Source organism: Mus caroli, unplaced genomic scaffold, assembly GCF_978045245.1.
Source record: "Mus caroli unplaced genomic scaffold, Mus_caroli_1 scaffold_6, whole genome shotgun sequence".
NCBI classification, from domain to species: Eukaryota; Metazoa; Chordata; class Mammalia; order Rodentia; family Muridae; genus Mus; species Mus caroli.
The window spans coordinates 109201176-109220105 of record NW_028227261.1 but is presented as its reverse complement, the minus strand read 5'-3'; the positions used below and the strand labels follow the sequence as shown (position 1 = coordinate 109220105).

The 18930-nt window shown below is 51.0% G+C and overlaps 1 protein-coding gene across 1 annotated transcript in view; it reads right to left on the bottom strand.

Moving 5' to 3' along the window:
* The window catches only part of Shb (SH2 domain containing adaptor protein B), a 109399-nt gene that overhangs the window by 49740 nt on the left and 40729 nt on the right, over positions 1-18930 (bottom strand). Inside the window, exon 2 of the mRNA XM_021161323.2 lies at positions 17750-17870. Within this exon, the coding sequence (XP_021016982.1) occupies positions 17750-17870 (121 nt within the window). The remainder of the gene's footprint in view (positions 1-17749; positions 17871-18930) is intronic.

The following is an 18930-nucleotide window of genomic DNA, read 5'->3' as shown; positions in this document are numbered from 1 at the left end:
AATAAGGCAGCTCCAACCCCGTTGCCAGACAGAAAACATACGCTCAGCTTGAGGAGGGGCGGATTGGGATAGAGCACAGAATAGGAAGTTCCCACCTAAAAATAACTGGGGCGCTGGATGTGGACTCAACTTCGAGAAACAAGGCATTTGAGCTGTGAGCCTGGGGTGGAAGTCATGCTAGCAAAAGGGAGCACAGTGCTCAGGTTCGTTTCCAGCTTCCTGATGACAGAGGACTGGGGCCAACTCTTAGTTCAGCCCCCTAAACTTACAGGAACCTCACAGCATGAAGGCTTGTCTGAGGCTGAGAACCAGTGGGTGGAGGATGGGCCGAAGGACGCATGACTGCAGGCTGGAGGTCAGGAGCCTGGCCAGCTCTACAGCAGACTGCACACAGCCCCGTCCCCTCTGGCAACTTCCTTATCTTCACAGTGACCAAACTTAGGCCTGCTAGCCTTGTGGCTCACTTGGACACTGAATGATCTTCTATAAACTGTTCTCTTTATGTCTATGTTTACATGTGACTGCAGCAACACAACAACACAAGCAAGCAGAAGGCACGCTGGGCATGTGGAGTGACCTCTTGGCCAGCTCACTTCTAGCTGGTGACCTTGGCAAGCCCTCTAACCTTTCTGGGCTTCCTGTAGCTCACAAGTGGATGACATCAGCAGGCCTCGGTGAGTAAGAAATAAGGTGCAAGAGGCACAGAGGCACGGAGGCATGAGTCTCTTCTGCCCCTGCCCTCTGATTGGGTATGCGCTGCTGTGGGGCTCTAACCCAAGGAAGGCCTGTGTTTGCTAAGCAAGCGCTCTGCTCCACCTCACCTCTCACCCAGCCTCCAACCTTGCATGACAGAGCAGACTGACTCAAGTACAAATCAAACCACTAAGTTCTTTCAGCGATGGACTATGGAGGCAGCTCTACATATCCCTGGGTATGCTCTGGATCTGGATTCAACCCCTGGCTCTGCAATCTACCAGCTCCTGACTCGAGGGGCCTGCCCCAGCGGAGTCCTGTAGGCTCAGTTGTGGAGTGGGGAGAAAATTAATATCGACTTCATGGGGCTGTTATAAAATAAAACCAGACAAAGGATATAAAAGAAGCTTGTAAACCGTAAAGCCCCATGCAGATGTTACACATTAGGGAGGGATAGACACACACGGGCAGAGTCCCACAGCCTTGTTCCTAACTGACAGCTGGTACACATGGACTTACACAGTCCGTCGGCTTGGTTCGAGTCCACAGGAGAATGCATGCCATTTTATATTGGACAGAGCTTTTTTGATAAAGTCAACTTCAACCCCACAATTCCTCCCCCCAAAAAGGCAATTCTGTTTTGGGAAGACACAATCTGGTTCCCCAGGTTCAAAAGTTTGACAGTTCTGTACCAAAGCAGCCCACGAGCCCACGAGAAAGGAGCACCTTGGCATTGCCTCTCAAACCCGCCTCCCTTCCTCAGAGCTTCGTTAAGTACATCATCTGCTGGCGCTTGGCATGGTTCCCTGAGCTGGGAACTACAACCACTGATGTGCTATGACAGCTGAGTGCTGCTGCCAGACCAGCTTCCTCACCCGGCACTGGGGAGGATGGGGCTGGCCGGAGCCCGAGGGGAGGGCGGCAGCTGTCACGGTACAGCTGCCACCTCAGGCTCACTTCAGATTTCACTCACATCCCCCTGACAAGGAGGCACCATGACCACAGGCCACATGACCAAAGACTCTGGCTTATCTTCCTCCTGATGCAGAGACAAAGAGGTGAGGGAAACCGTCCCCACCCCTCCCCCCACCTCTGTCACCAAGAACTCTTAAATTCCTGGGTCATGGATGTCTACTGCCGCCAGACCGAACAGCTCAACCATCTGCCCCCTGCCCCTGACTACGCAACACCTCTGCTTTTCCAGAGCTCACCTCCAGCCCTGTCAGAGCTGGCTAGGCACCTGTCAGCCGGCATAAAGGCAGTGGTCACATCCTGTGCCAAGCTTTGAGGACTGACCGAGCCTCAGAGATCTTTCTGGGGAGTCTCCTACTACTCTTCCTCCACTGGGGGAGGCTCTTGTCTAGTCTGCTTTTATCACAGACAAATACATTAATAAAAGAAAGTATCACATGAGCAGCCGGGGCGCCAAGAAAAAGGGGGGAAGGCATTTAGGAACTTCACAAACCCCTGCAAGGGGCTCACTGCCACCAGGGGTCCTTGAGTGTGCTCCACTCAACCTTCCAGAAGAACAGAGTGGGACAGATTATTCCAAGACCCAAATCTTCATCTCAGACAGATGCCTTTCAACATTCAGTTGGTTCCCATCCAACAGTTCCACCTAATAGGTCAAACCGTTCTGGTTCCAGGGGGGCTTTAATTTGCAACCAATTCCTCTTCTAGGTTCAGCAGGAAATGCCTGCTGTTTACCCTACCCTCCTGCTGCTTGGAGACCCTAGACAAGTCAGACAACCTCAAATGGCAGCTTTGAAAAGTGTTCAAGCTGCCATGTTATGTGCCCTACGCTAGTTAGGGGACACAGGTGGGAGCAAGGCGGGCAGCCACCTGCTGCAGCTGAGGTCTACCTGTCCATGGGGCTTGAGTGAACATTTTTTTTTTAAGATTTATTTATTTATTACATGTAAGTACACTGTAGCTGTCTTCAGACACTCCAGAAGAGGGTGCCAGATCTCGTTACGGATGGTTGTGAGCCACCATGTGGTTGCTGGGATTAGAACTCTGGACCTTCGGAAGAGCAGTCGGGTGCTCTTACCCACTGAGCCATCTCACCAGCCCCTTGAGTGAACATTTGAGCTTCCAAGGGACTGAGCTTCCCTTGACACCCCAAGTGAAGCCTTCTGCGTTTTGTAGGCTCAGCTGGGCTCCTGATGAAGCCTGTTTCACAGGAAACTCAGTTCCTGTGGACAGTGGTCTTGAAGCTTACCTGATTCATACATAGGGTCCCACTTTCCAAGCCTCAAAGCATGCAGAATCCATGATCAGACTACATGGGCCTATGTAACTTCGAGGGCAGTACTTACATAAAGTGGTAGCTGGCTGAAAATAAACATTAAATCAGTAACACTTGTATGTGGATCTAAAACCCTTATCTCCAGGCCACTGGCTGGCTTCCCCAGCCCTTGAACACTGGACAGGCTCAGAGTGACAACCTCAGGGTGGTCACTGATGGACTGGCTCTAAGTCACAGTCAGCACCTGCTCCCACCTACCACTATGACTTTGTCTCTCAGCTCTTCTTTTCAACACGGCAAGCTTCCAGGTCTAGCTTGGACTTCACCTCCTGCAAGCGTCATCCCTGACCCTCTTGGGGAGCTACTGTCCCCATGGTTCCAGAACTAGCACTGAGCACTGCTCCATTCTGGTATCACTTGCTCATCCAAGTTTCTAGGATGTTTGAGGTGCTGGCTTTAAAAACTACCACATGACTGACTGTGGATGCAACTTCCAGGCCTGGCCTAGTGTTCTGGGGAGAGGAGGCTCCATGATGATCAAGCCATGTGGCCCAGCACCCACCTGATATCAGCAGGAATCCACTGAGCTTAATCACGCAATCCAGGAAAAAGATTGAGTTTGGGGGTGGAGTGCAGAAAGGTGAAGGTTCAGCAATTTCAGACTACCTGAGGGTAAAGCTCTCTCGTAAGAGATTAGAAAGTCCTGGTCACTGGGCATGCTGGCAGCCGCATGTCCTCATAAACCTGTGGCTATGGCCACACAGGCTCCTGGGGTGGGTGGCTTACTCCACCTTTGGCTATGGCTAGACTGTGGTCACTCCTAAACATCTGTTGCTCTTTTTAATACAACCTCCCATATCCAGATGACCTCTAAGACCCAGCTCTGTTATCAGTTCAGTGCCTAGGAAGGCACCCATAAGTCCTAAGGGACAACATGATGTCCACTCCTCTGTTACCCAAAAGACCCCTTCCCTTTGACCTGCTCACCTTCTGGGATTTTAACACAAATTCTGACCACTCAAAAGTCTTTCACATTCCCTGTTTCCTGGAATGTTGGTGACAATACAACATCCTTGCTGACCTCCATGTCCAGGAAACCAAGCCAAGCTTGCCCACCTCCTCCTTATACAGTGGCCTGAGTCTGATATATACCAGTCCCTGGTTGCCTAGGACCAAATGCAATACGACTGCTGAATGAGTAGCACCCAGTTTTAAGAGCTGCCAACTCCACTCCAAATCCTCTCTGTGGCTTTTAACTGAATAGTCCAGCTCCACTCTGTGGCCCCCTGCAGTCCACCCCTCCACCCTGAGGCCAGGCAGCAGGCAGCCAGGCAATCAGACAGCAGTGCCCTACAGCCAGACAAAAGTAAGTTGGTGGGGGGAACAATATACCTTGGGGTCTGAGTCCCACAGAGAAATCCTTCTAGAGGAGAGGCTTTGGAACAGGATGGAGACAGAGAGGAGTCGGGCTCATAGCACCACTGGGAACAATGAAGCAGATGACGGCCTGGGTGACTTCTCTGCTGTAGTGGAGCTGCTTGGCCTATGAAGCAGTTGTCTGGCTTATGTGCCCTCGTAACAGGGAGCACAGCGGAGATCAGAGCTTTCACTCTTACAATTTCAAGGGAACGGGGGGCAATAGTGACCACCAGCAGCAAGGTAGCTCTGTGGGAGAGGTGATGGGAAGGAACCAGGGGCCCTGGCGGCCAGACCATGATCCTGCTAGCCTGAGGTTTCTCACCACAGCCTGCTCCGCCACTGTAAACTCCCCAGAACCACAGGCGCCTCGAGACTCAGGACATCCCTCAGAGCCTGAGGATCTGAAAACAGGTCTCAGCACAGCCTGTTTTCAAACACAGACGAGCATATGCCTGGACCATCCCCAAACAGTTTGGGGATGCTGAATTTTTCAGGGCAGAGAAAGAGATCACACAGGTCAACCAGTTACTCTGTTAATAGCAGTGCGATAGATTTCAATAGCAGGGTCTGGACTGCGGAGACAAAAGACCCACATTCACCCTGAATCGGTGAGTGCTAGACCCTGTGCTGTACTGCTGCAAGAGCCCCGGATGGGAGGGAGAATGGAGGAAGACCTGAAGTCTGGGGATCCACGGGACACAGCAACGGCTTCGGCTTTGTACCAAGTGAGTAACATGATCCAGATCAGCCAGACCTGGGAAACTAACTCCTTAGAGGACAGTGAGAAGAACCTAGAAGCCCAAGCTAGCAATGTGAGTCCAGCCCTCACTGCCTCCTTCCCAAAATCTCTCCTGACGACAGGGGTGGGAAACAGCACAGGGCAGCCAAACTCCAGCGCCTTCACCCTTCACCTCCTCAGATGCTGTGTGTGTGTGTGTGTGTGTGTGTGTGTGTGTGTAATTAAGTACAATAAAGAACAGTTAAGGGACTTTTCAAAAAGCAGCTGGGCATGGCACATGTCTTCATTCCAACAGTGGGGAGGTGGAGGCAGAGAGATCTCTGTGAGTTCCAGGCTAGCCATGGCTAAGTAATGAAACTCAGTCTCAAAAGGGAGAAAATCAATTTTTTTAAAAGCAGGCATGGTCAAACTAGGCCACACCTGGAAGCAGGCTTCCATAGAAAAGTATCTCCCAGGGAAGCAAGCATGTCTTTTGTTCAGAAACTGGTTTCTGAGGTGTTGAAGGAAGCTGCTGACGCCAAGCATCACATGTTACGTGGAGGTCTGATAGCAGCCAGACACCCTGGAGACCAAGAGCCAGCACAAGGAAGAAGGTATCTGATTTTGGGGGATGGTGTTTCTGAGTTTGGTAGGACCTGCATGTGCCTAGTATATTTACTGCTACCACCGCCACCCAGAGCCTCCTAATACTGAGGTATCCTCAGGGTCAGACCAGGAGAAGGGGGAGGGACTGACTCTCTCATCCTCCGACTGCAGTCCTGCTCTCTTCCGAGACAGGTAAGGTTCTCCTCGTCAGAACCACAACCCTGCAAGGCCATGCATGGCTGGACCACCACACTACAACAGGTGGCTTCTATTGTCCTTTCAGCCCAACTATGTCCTTGGGACTTGCTGGGGGAGACAACAAAGACGCACACTCCCACTGGCATCAGACAGCAAACCAGAAAGGAAGACAAGGAGGAAGTCAGGGAGAAGAACGCTTTAGTTGCTGGCAGACCACAGCAGAGCCCCAGATCCCTATACATGGAAACCTGGTCTCAGAACCAGAGTCATACACTAACTACCATGTAGATACTTGGGGACCTATAGGGGTCTTCAAGGGACAGCGCCTTAAGGTGGTTTGCTCCTCAATATGACCTGGGATGTTGATGGGCAGAGAATCTAGTCAGCCTTCCCCAGAGCACCCCTTGTAACGTGCAGACTCCTCTGATGGAACAATGTTCCTAAGCCTACAAAGTCCCTGTGCTCCCTACCACCGGCACCCAGCTCTCAGCGGCTCGGGCCTAGGGGCTTTATTTTCCACAAGAAAGCCAGAGCTCAGAAACAGAAAGCTACTAACCAAACCCAGCCCTGACTGCAGAGGCCTCGGCTATAGCCTGGGGCTGGGCTCCAGTCTCTTTTTGTTTGGTTGGTTTTCGTTGGTTTCTTTTTCCCCCATAAGTGACTACCAGAAAGTTCTTTATTTTCTGAGACCCTTCAGGCCCTCCTCACCTTTACAGAGGAGACATCACCCCTACAGGGATGTTCTCATCATGGAGGGGCTTTCTGCTCCCCTACCCATTTCTTTCCTTTTTTAAGTATCAGGAAAAAGTTTGTCCTTTGCTCTACACTTCTTAGAGTCAGCTCAGAGGTGCAGCAGCAACAGCAGCAGCAGCAGCAGCAGCAACAGCAAGAGCAAGAGCAAGAGCAAGAGCAAGAAAGCACTTGCTTGGCTCTGCGGCTCACCCCTTCTCCTAGCAGAGAAGGCAGGAGCCCTGGGGAGGGCAGCTCTGAATGGCCCTTTTTATAACAGTGGAACCTCAAGTGAGCATGTGTTTGTATCAGTGCTTACACAGGAGCAGGAGCCACCCTGTCAGGAGAAGTGACTGCCAAGCCTGGCACAGCCACGCCGAGTAATTAAAGACGGTAATTACAGCCCTGTGCCTAGTGTCAAAGCCAGGGCTCTTTCCAGACAGTCTATTCCTCTCTTCTCCGAGTGCACAAGCATGCAGGCTCTGGGGGCTGGGGAGCCGGGCCGCTCTGTGCTAAGGCTTCTGTTCTTTGGATGGAGTCTGGCCGCTCTGTGCTATGGCTTCTGTTTTTTGGTCCTCTCAGTAACTCATCCAGGTGGGCTGGGCTGTAGGCTCTAGAACTGGGTCCTTGGCAGTCCTGCCTGACAGGTCCACAGGCAGCCCTGATAGTGAGAAGGTGGCTACACATTCCTGGGCCTACATGCTGGGCCAGCCTGCTGATTCCAGAGCATCACCTGCCCTCGATTACAGAGGAGATGGGAGGGGAGGAAGGAGAGAAAAAAAACATCTGTACCCCGGCAGCCTGGAGTGCTGGAGGACAGGAGTGGTGACAAGTGACCCCTCAGCACAGAACCTGCCTGAGTACAGGCTCTTCTCAATTGTCCAAGGGGAAGCCACAGGGATTGGTGGGTTCCAGCAGAGTCCCCTCTTCTCATCTGGATGCACTGGCTTTCGAGTCCTCTCTGAGAAAGGAGACTAGCAAGGGCTGCCCTCAGGGTGGTTCTAAGGACAAATGAGACGTCTTAAAAGTGTTTAGTTGTCAGGAAAAGGAGAATGATGACCTCCCACCCCCAGAAGAACCATGTGCTGAGCTTCGGGAGTAAATTAGAGAAAGGTCAAGTTGAGGGGGTTCCCCTAATCCACAGACCTCCTGAAACATGCAGTTTCCCCTCATACCCATAACCTATGAGAGGAAAAGGAATCACTGGATACAGAATTGGGGACTAGGTGGGGCTCTGGAGGGCCCCACAACGCACAAGGGCAGAGGTGACAACCCCAAGGGTAGCAATAAAAGACCGAGGTATGTACCATAGCAGTCATCCATCATTAACAGGTAACGAATTCCCAGACACCAGGAGACAGGAGTTGCAAAAGGCCTTGAGTTACAATTATCAAAATGCACAGGAAGGTCCTGGAGCCCAGCCTGGGACCACACCTGAAGGATGAGTGGGACACCCCTGCCTTCTGCCTTCACCTTTAAAGCGGGGACCAGCCAACAAGTGTTCCAGGCTCGTCAGCTCTGGCACGCTCGCCAGATCTGTGAGGAAGATCTCCAGAGAAGGTGAGCTGCAGCTGCCAGTAACTCGGGCAGGGCAGGGCCAAGTCGGCTGAACTGCACTACAGCCCAGCGCCAGGCCCCTGGGACTCCAGGGCATTATGCCAAATTCCCCACAGCAGAGATTACAAGGGCTCCAGGTTTTAAAAGTGAGTTTCTGCCCTGAGACATCACATTCTTCCTCCAACTGGGCCCAGAGCATGGGGCTGGGGGCTGCAGGGCAGTCTGAAGCTTCCCACAGCCCTAGAGGCTCAGTACGACAGTGAGTCTAATCTAGATGAAAAGGAACTCAGGGAGCGAACAGGCCGACTCTACTAACAAACAAACCTCTCTTAACATCTGGGCATAAATTATGAGAATAAAAATCCCACACCACTTAGTTTGCTCTGGTTCAACAGCCTGGGGTGTGCTGGGGATGAGGGTGAGGTGCTAGGATGAGGGTGAGGTGCTGGGATGAGGGTGAGGCTCTGGGATGAGGGTGAGGTGCTAGGATGAGGGTGAGGTGCTGGGATGAGGGTGAGGCTCTGGGATGAGGGTGAGGCTCTGGGATGAAGGTGAGGCCTAGGCAACTGTCTTGAAGAGACAGACACTGTACAAGACTGAGGTCCTGTAGCAAAACATGAGGGCTTCTGGGGTTGCTTTGCAGGATGGCCCTCCCTGGCGACCATCAAACTCTTGTCAGCATTATCACTTGCTCTGAGCCCAACATTTCTCATCTGTCACCAGAGGAGTCGACCAGTATCCAGCAGGAAGCAGAATGGATCATACCTATCTGGCCCTGCAGGCCCCACTCAGATGAGGCAGATGCCTATGCGGACACTCAGAACAACAACTCCGGGTCAGTCATCCACTAACGGACTGCTTCCCTTCAGGCAGGGGGCCCAGGTAGGCTCCATCTTGCAGCTCCCTGAACTCTCTGGGAGACAAAGGAGGGAGGCTGGGAGGTTAACTCAGGGAGCACCTCAGGTCAGGAAATAGAGCAGCAGCGGCTGCCATCAGACCTGAAAGACTGACGGAGTCTAGGGGAAGCTGCAGTTTGGCAGGTGGAGGGTTTCAAGTAAGCCTAAACTAGCTGAACCAGGAATGCCACCCCAAAACTCACGACCAGAGTGAAGGTCCAAGACAGAGCACAGCAAGTAGAGTACTTGCATATCTGCTGAGACAGGTGCTGCAAATGGGAGGTGCTTGGGAAGGCCAGATGGCCTAAGACTGTTCATGTGAGGAAGAGCAGGACCTAGGGAGAACAAACAGGTGGGGCTCACCAAAGGCTGAAATACGAGGGAACACGTAACTAGGTGACAGGAAGGCATGTGCCTGTGTGTGTGTGTGTGTGTGTACCCACACTTAAGGCCTGGTAGAGGACCCACTAGAGACACAAGCCGGCTTCAGGGAGGCCCAGTGGACACTACAGAGTGGTGAGGAGGCAGGGAGCCCACAAGGCCTCCTTCCAGGAGAGTCTACTTTCCCATCATTCCCAGACATTCCACCTACAGGTTTTGACCAGAAGACACTTGTCACAGGAAAGCCCAGCCAGTGTCTCAAACCCTGGTGCTACCAGTCTGCCAAGGAAATGGGATATGGGGTTTTGGAAATGGTGAAAATGCGTGCTGTGTCAAGAATGAGGGCTAAAGTTCAGATCCCCGAAACCCCCGTACATGTTGAGTGGCCTGGGTATCTGGCTTGTAATTTTAGCCTCAGAAGAGGGAGATGGTATTACATAGAGCAAGCTGGCCAGCAAAAATGGCCATACTGAGTCTAGCCAGGATAGCGGCAGACTCTGGGTCTGACTGAGACCCTGCCTCACTGAATGAAGCGTAAATACCGATTTGAGGACAGCATCAATCCCTGGCCTCTGCATGCATTCACATATGTGCGTGAGCACATGAAAATGGAAAGGGGTGGGTAGGTGACATTTAGGTGCCATTAAAACCTGCAGTGGGGCGGGGAGCAGTGACTCAGCAGATAAAGCTCTTGCTAGTCAAAGGCTGTCATAATCCTCAGGACCCACATAAACGTGGAGGACTCCAAGGATGTCCTCTGACCCCTATGTGTGTGGCACAAACATGTCCACCTTACAGTGTCATACACACATATTTCAAACAAACACCACCAACACCCTCCCCCCTAAAAAAACAAAACCACTTGCAATGCAACTGGGTGGAGGGGAGACTCCTCCTTAGCATCCAAATCCCTGAAATAATCCTCCCAGCTTCCTCCCAGAGGCCTAGGGAGGTTCTTGCATCCTTTAAATACAGAACTGTCACCTCTTAAGTTTCCAGAAAGACCACTTGAGCCCCTACTTTGGAAGTGGGGGGTAATAATTAGTTAAAGCAGGGTTCAGATCAGGCATTAACCCCCTTCCCCAGCCTTCAGAGGGGCAGAGGCAGACAGTGTTGTTCTTGGTGGGCCCTGTGGGCCCCCTTCTCTCCTCAAACCAGGAGCACCACGCTCTCTGTTGGCCTAGGCCTCTGGGGTACTTTGGGACCTGCCCTGAAGTGGCTCCAGCTCCTTCTCTAATACACCAACATAATCTGGTGTCTCTAGCCCCAGAAGTGTCTTGTCAGGAGCCTCCCTCCCTCCTCTGTAGCCAGGATATCCTTAACAGGTAACTGACAGCTACTTAGAACCCCACTGAAGGCCATCAGGCTCCTCCTGTCTCTTAGACACTGCGGCCACGGCTGGCAAGCTCTCTCAAGCAGCATCTGTACAGCCACAGCAAGGCTTCTGCCTCAACTCTCCGACCTAGATAACTGACTGTCCTGGTCGGAGAGCCGCAGAACCAGTCTGCCAGCCACTGTTTTACCAGTCCCATACCCAGGCAGACGCATTATGCTAAATAACTTCCGGAACGTGTCTCACCTTTGTGGGGCGTGTCCAGGAAAGCAGGAACTGGGTTGCAATGCGCCTGAGTTCCCGAGCCTATTTGAGAACAGGACAAGTCTCCACTCTGCTTTTGATAAAGAAAGACCCTAAGCATCAGGCCTCAGGAACCATGGCCAGGTGACAGTGCCCCTCCTTGGTCCTGAGCTGACTCCCAGATCCATGAGAACAGGGAAGCCCTAGGCCTCACAAGTGCCAGCACACAGCAGTATTTGAAACCCCCAGCTGCTAAACTGATGCTCCGTGGTTAAGGACAACAAGTCTTTACCAAATGGGGAAAGTTTTTGTTTGTTTCATGGTCTTTCTTTCATTTATTCTCCATACAGCCTTGCATTCCAACCTTGGATCACTCGTTTAATCAGTGACTATATTTACCAAATCCAGAGGAGAAATGAAGATGGGGTCAGACCAGCCCCAGCATCTCCTTTCGGCTCGGGGAGAGAGTGAGGGAGCAGAGGGATAATCAGACCTTCTGCATAATCTGCCAGAGACAGAGACAGAATTGGCCAGGAGGCACCCATCTACAAGTTGAAGTCACTCCTAGCCCTCCATTTAGCAAGGTGTGAAACTCAGACTTGGTAGAGCTGGCAAGATTGGTCTCACAGTGCCTGAGCAACACCCAGCACTTTGTACAACAGCCCTGGGTCTCTCAGGTTAAGTTAGCACGTTCACTCATTCAACCAATGAGACAAGCATCTATTTCAAGTCATCCACTGTATTTGTACAGAGGCCCCTGCAGGGAACATGGGAGGTAAATAGTCAGAAAATGCCCAATAATGCTAAGTGTTGAGACAAGCTCAAGCAGAGAAAAGATGGGTGAAATATCAAACGAAGCCCGCCCTTGCTGAGACCATAGCTTCCCCCAGCACCATGCTCTGTGTGGCTCAGCCCACACCCTTTCTTTCAGGGGCCCATTATCTGCCACCCCTGGGTCCTTTAGGTCTGTTCTATACCAAAGACAATCATGTGTGCTTGCAGGCATAGACACTGCCCACAGAACAATCGCATCTCGTTATATGACCCAGGCTGGGATCAAATTTGTGACTCTTCTCTCTAGACCCCCAGATACTGGGGTCACAAGCATACCCATCTGGCTCTACTTTGGTTTGTTGCATCTGTCCTAAAAGACCTGGATGTTCTCAGAGTCAGGGGTTCCAGGGGAGAGGCAGGTGTGGGAGGGAACAAACAACTCTGGAGGGGCCCCGTCACCATGGCAACCTAGCTTCCCACCTCTCTACCCACCCTGTCTGTAGCAAGGTGGATAAGCAGTACCAGCTGGGTGTGTTAAGCTCCGCTCTTTCTCAAGACCAGGGAAGTAATTGCTGACTAATACAGAATCTATTTACACTTGATTATCTCCTTCCTGTCCAGTAGGTAAGTTATTCCAGTAAACGAGAGACCAACCAGGGGACTCTGCACCATCCCTGATAGAGCCCTCTTGCCTGCCAGATGGGAGGAGGCCAGGACAGGCTCCAGAACATTTCAACACAAGACCCAGGAGCTCTGGGTTGCAGGGCTCTGTTCTGATGCTTGTTACAGTGTGACCTTGGCCTGTGTCTGCCCATCTGGGCCTCCGGCAGAAAGAATGCTGAGCCAAAAGGACCGCTCTTCATCCTGTCACTATCGAGGGAACACTGTGACCACCAGGGCAGGCTAAAGCATGACCCCACCCCAGGGCAGCTGGAGACAGAGGGATATGAGGAATATTTTGGGAAGTAGAGCTATATAGGGCAGAGTGGGTGAGGATGAGAGACAGATATAAGGACATGTCGGGAGCTTGGGGAAGGGGAAGCCTGTCCTCTGCACAGACCGGAAAGACTCTGTGCTCTCCAGAAACCTGACCAGCTGCCCAAGACGTCGATGAACTCAGAGCCAGGAATCTCAGGCAAGGCCTAGAGCCCTTTTCTCACAAATATGTACTGGACTCTAGACTAGAAGCAGAGAACAGAATAGCAGGGACAGAGAGTGCTCTCTGTCTGTCTCCCACCCACTGAGAGACTCAGGGGTGTTGCACAGGGAAGGTCAGGAGATTCAGGATTCTTAGGGGGCTGTCCGTAGAGATGACTCCAGAAACAGTACCCTAAAGATTTAGTCAAGCCAGATCTGTTACCTCATTTGGATCCTTCTCACACCTGGTCATAAAAAGCAGACTCTAGCTTTACAGATGAGGGAATGAAGACCAGAGGAGGGAAGCAACCTGTCTAGGGCAGCGCAGCAAATCAGGGATAGGGCCAAGACTAGAAGCCCCAAGTGTCCTCTTTCCTCAGGAAGAATATTGTTTTCAATACATTTGCTACTGTTTCTGGAAAGTATCCTGCCACCAGAGGCTACACAAGAAGAGACAACACAAAGGGTATCCTTTCAGGCCTGTGGACAGCACAACTACCAGGTAGAGAGTTTCAAAGAGAAGATGAGTGTAATGAAGTCAGTCACATCAGGGCAGCCGGGCTGTGGAGAAGGACCTCTCTTAATCTCTCTTATTATGCTATAAAGCTGATTTAGTAACAACCGGCTAAGGAGCTTTTAATGTGTAATTGCTTACATATTAAAAAGTATGTGAAAACGCTTTCAATTAAAACTGGCCTGAGTCATCTCAGGAGCTGACACTGAGTGCTTCTGTAAAGGATTCTGAAGGCAAAGGTTAGAAACGTCAGAAATCAGGTGCTTTTCACATGGGTTCTAGAAACCTAGCCTGTCTTCGGTGACTCAGTGCCAGCAGGCACATTATCACCAGCTGCCGAGTACGACACACATACCTCCCATCACCACCGCTGTCTCTGTCCGTCTCTCTGTGTCTCTGACTGTCTGTCTGTCTCTCTCTCTCTCTGCCTCTCACTCCCCTTCCCTCTCTCTCCCCCTCTCTTGTGTGAGATCTGTTGCATGATGTGATTTCTGTGGCATTTCTTGGCCTCCAGGGTACTTTCACATAAACCCTAACCAGAAACAGTAAGGAGGCCCAGGCCACGGTCATTTTCCCTTGCTTCCTCAGACCCTCTGGGAAGAGCTATGAGCTGGGGTTCTGAGTCAGGTGCTGTCTGCAAACATTCACAGACTTCGGGGCAGGATCCTGGAGCTGCTGCTTCCTTCACAGGCCCGAGCTTCAGTGTTCTCTGCAAACTCCCCCCAAGACTGGATGAGCGCAGTAAGCCCTCTGAACTCCCACCCATCCCAAGTCGTCCCTCCTGCCGACAGGCCCCCATCAGGGCCCCCCATACCTGATCTACACTGAGCTATACAGGCCAGCCTTTTGGCACTCTTTATTTTTAAAAATATTTTATTTTTACTATTTTTATTCGGTAAGTACATATGCATGGGGAGCGGGGGGCACAGTGCATGTAAGTGCGTGTGTCCACAGAGGCCAGAAGAGGGTATCAGGTCCTCCTGAGCAGTAGTTACAGACAGTTGGGAGCCAGAGAGTCCTGCAGCCTGGGACAGAGACTTGGGGAAGGGAAAAGACTGAGCTGTGGCTGGCCTGGTGGCATCTGCCTGTATTCCTCAATACTCAGGAAACTGAAACCTACCTGAGCCACACGGTGAGTTCAAAGCCAGCCTGGGCAACTTAACAAGACCATCATAAAATAAAATATAAAAAGAGAGCCTGGGATACAGTTGCTCACTTAAACTGTTTGTCTAGACCTATGAGGTCAGTGCCTAGCACTGGGGCAAAAAACAAAGTAACAAAGAAAGTACTTTAGGCTCTGAAGCTGTTCGACCATTGGCCCAATAGGAGATTTGGTATAAGAACATCAAATATGCACGTGGAGGCAGGAAGGAAACACAGAAATATTCTAGTCTTTCTTTTTGAAACTGAGGCCCAGACAGGCAGCAGGGCATAGAAGGAGTCAATATGAGAGAGTCTGGAAGGTGAGCCAAGGGAGATCTGTCCTTGCCTGTTCCCTTCTTTGAGCCAGTCCTAAAGTGTATGAAGAGAGTGTTTGTGCGTGCATGCGTGCGTGTAAGAGAGTGGGGTTGGGCAGTCACAATGAATCATGGCCTCCCAAGGCTTCAGAGTTCAGGGTTAGCATAAACCTCAGGTCATCTGAACCAATCACACATCTGAAATGGTACATTGTCTCCCAATGTACCAACCACTGAGGCATGGGCAGATTGGTGATATCAAATATCTTCCCATTTAATCAGTGGGTTAAAAATAAGTCTCAATGGCTCAGTGGTTAAGAGCACAGACTGCTCTTCCAAAGGTCCTAAGTTCAAATCCCAGCAACCACATGGTGGCTCACAACCATCCGTAATGAGATCTGATGCCCTCTTCTAGGGAGTCTGAAGACAGTTACAGTGTACTTATATATAATAATAATAAATTAATCTTATTAAATAAAATAAATAAATAAATAAGTCTCAAAAGGACTAGCTTGTTTTTGGTTTTCTAGCCCTAATTTCCCAATTCAAAGAACAGTTGGACAGGTCTTTGGCTCTCCAGCTAAGTCTTCTGTTTTGTGGAACCAGGGAGTGAAGCAGGCTAGAGTTCTCCCCACTGAGCTGCAACCTCTGACTCAATGTAAGGTTTTAAGGAGGCAGTTCTAGAATTGGCTTGGGTAGGGTATAAACAAGGCTCACATATCTAGAAGGCACTGGAACACAGAGCCCATGGAGTTGTGCACCTATCTTGGGTCCAGACAGGTTCTTACAGGTGACATAAATGTAGTGTGAGCTGTGACAGTGAGCTGAGGGAGTCAGAAGAAGCCACAAGTGCTCAGGTCTCCACAGGGTGGAACCAGTTGCTCACAAAAGCTTCCCATCACCTGGAGCTAGGGTTGCACAGGGGCAATGGAACACCATCAGTGATGCCCTAGTAGGCATCCAACCCTGGTTGGGAAAGGTGCTAGCTGGTCCTGACACAGGAAGCTGCCTCACAACAAAGCAGCTGGATTGGTTCCCTGGGGCTTCAGCTCTCTATTGGTAAAAACAAGCCTTCTACTAGAATCCCACATCAACTACTGCAAATGAGGACTAGAGAACTGGCAACCTCCACTGTGACTGTTATTGTCACTGACACAGTGAAAAAGCAGAGGCACAGAATGTGGGCAAAGCAGCCTTGCACCCTGTGTTAACTGCCTGATTTAAGGTTCTTGCTACCCAATGGAAACTGAATCCCAGAGATTGACTGGGTGGCATGTGCCCAGTCTCAGTGTGCTTGGCCCCAGCCTGGGCCCCTTCCAAGCACCAGACACTGCCCTGGTAGGAGGTTCTGTACACACAACACAGAACTTCAAACAGTTCCCTTGGAGGGATCACTCTCAAGGCTTAATTTGATGGGTGGGCAATGTGGCTAGGTTGAAGCGCTTGCCTAGCCCAAGAGCTGGTTCCCAGCACCACAGACACTGAATGTGATGACTCAAGTTAGAGTCAGGAGGATTAGAAGTTCAAGACCATCCTTAGCTACAAAGTTCAGGGCCACTCTGGGCTGGAAGCCCAGTGTAAACAGTTCAACTTCCTGTGCTACCCTAGTCATGGCTGCCTTCAGCACTAACAAGTTCTGCATCTGTCCAGGGATCTAAGTCCCTTCTTGGAGTGCTTACACTGACAACTCACCCTGGGCCTTGCCCACACTATCAATCGCCATGGTAACAGTACACACAAAGAAGTCAAGAGTCACAGAAGCCTTGGCAAGATCCTCACAACCAGAAACTGGCTCTTTTAACTGCTCAGATTCTAAAAAAGGAAAAGATGTGGGTAACACGAGGCAGAGGAGGGGCCGCAAACACCAGGCACTTTGCAAAGAGGCTGCAGAATAATTTTCTGCGTAAACAAGGTACCCTCCTCCTCTGCTGGTTAACAAGTGGCATGAACTGGTCTGTTTCCACTTCTGTGCTAGCTGGTAGATGGCTCCACATAAGGTTTTATGCCTACCTCTCTGTATTCAAAAGTTTCTGAGCAAACTCTCCTCTAACTCTTGGTATCTATGGTTAACTATAACTGTGTTCTAATCTAAAAGTTATTTTTTTCGATGTTGGTGAAACACAAACAAATAAAATGGGGGGGGGGGGCAAGCAAAGTGACTCCACAGGTCACTTGCCACAAAGCCTAATGACCTGAATTCAAAACTCAAGACTCACATGGTAAAATAACCTATTGCTGCCAATCTGTCCTCTATCCTTCTCATGTGCATGTGGCATATGTTTTGAATGCAGGTTATACATACATACACCCACACCTACACAACCACCATGGGGGAGTGATAAAGCAGCTCACTGACCCTCAGCTATCACTGTGAACAAAGCACACTTCCACAGAGAAGGTGGCAGCATGTCCAGAAGACCCTTCTTGTTGCGCTGTAAGCCCAGTGGTGTGGCTTGAATGTGCTCTGTACCCCTAGACCTAGTATGGGGTTTACTAGCTGCTCCACACAGCAGTGTTGGAAGGTGGGATTTAATGGGAGGAGTTTGAGCAATGGTGACCGAGTCTTCATAAACAGACCAATGTCATCCTGTGGAAGTGGGTGAGTTCTTACTCTGTGGGGAAAGCAAGGTCTTCCCTCTTGACTCTTCAGTGCAGGTTTGCTTGCTGTTTTCTGCCACACTGTGATGTAGCACAAGGCCTTGGAGTCTGCCTGATCTTAAACATACCTACCTGTAGAGTCACAAAAGTACCTCTTCCTATTATACAGATTATAAATGGCCCACCCTCGGGTATTCTGTCACAGCAACAGAAAACAAGCTGAAACCCCCGCACGGAGCTCTGCTCACCTGTCATGATCCTCTGGGCTTCGTAGGGCTCCATATAGCCAGCGCTCTCACCCTTTCCTGCTTTGCTCTTGAGGTCGCTCTTGGCATCAAAGGGATCGGAGTAGTCATCAGCTATGGTCACCTACAGGGAGGGAGAGAGTGTGAGGCCATCTTTGGCTTTGTCTCACCACTGTGCACTGCCAGGGCCAGGCGTTGCTCCGGCCGGCCGGCTGACAGAAACTGCTCCTGAGCTAGCAAGGAGGGGAAGGGGGGGGGGGAGCGGGAAACATGAGCCCACCCTGGGGGAACTAGAGGAGGAGCTGAGTGGAGGTCAGAGGCACTCAGAGTGCAGAGATGAGGACCTGGAGACGTGGGGAATGTGTTACTAGGTTTAAGTGGATGGAACAATGGGGAGAAAGTCGGGAGATCACAGAAAGCACAGAAATGTTGGCAGGCCCTTGGTGCTGGCTGAGGCCCAAGATCTCAGACAAGGAGAGTCGCGTTCAGCATCTCGCATTTCTCCAAATCTGGAACACAATCATGGCGTGGGTCATCACACAACAATTTGGTGAGATCAACACATATAAAAGATGAGCGCGGCCCTAGACAGGCCCGATGAAAACACCGGACTCGGCAATGCACAGATGCCAGGGTAGAAACAGAACAGGCCGAGGGTCTGAGGGCCAGCAGACCCTTCTGTAACAGACGGACAGCCAACTGAGGCCCAGGGTGGGCACTGGGGCCCCCACACCCTCACTCACAAGGCCTATTCTGGTGCTTTCACTTGGCAGTTGGCCAGAGCCCTGCCAGCCCATTGACTAACAGCAGAGGAAGAATGAGTCATTGGGGCAGGTCTCAGGCTTGGTGAGGAGTGTGCATATCTGGAATTCTACTGCTCTACAGAAGTACCACATTTCCTGGTAAGGGAGGACTATTTCCAATCAGGAGAACACAGCACCTCCTCTCTCTTTTCTGAGTCCCCAGACCTCACAGAGAAGAAAAGGACAAGAGCTTTTTCAACCCAAACCTTTATTACAGACCAGCCTCACCCCGAACGCCCACCAACCTCCCCCTCCCCACTTCAGGTCAGGTGTCTAGCAAAGAGCAAATAAGTCCCCAATCTCCCAGCTGCTGCCCCAGGGAGGGCGGCAGTTAGCATCCCCCTTGCTGGATTGTTATTTAAATTGTAGGTTTAATTAGAA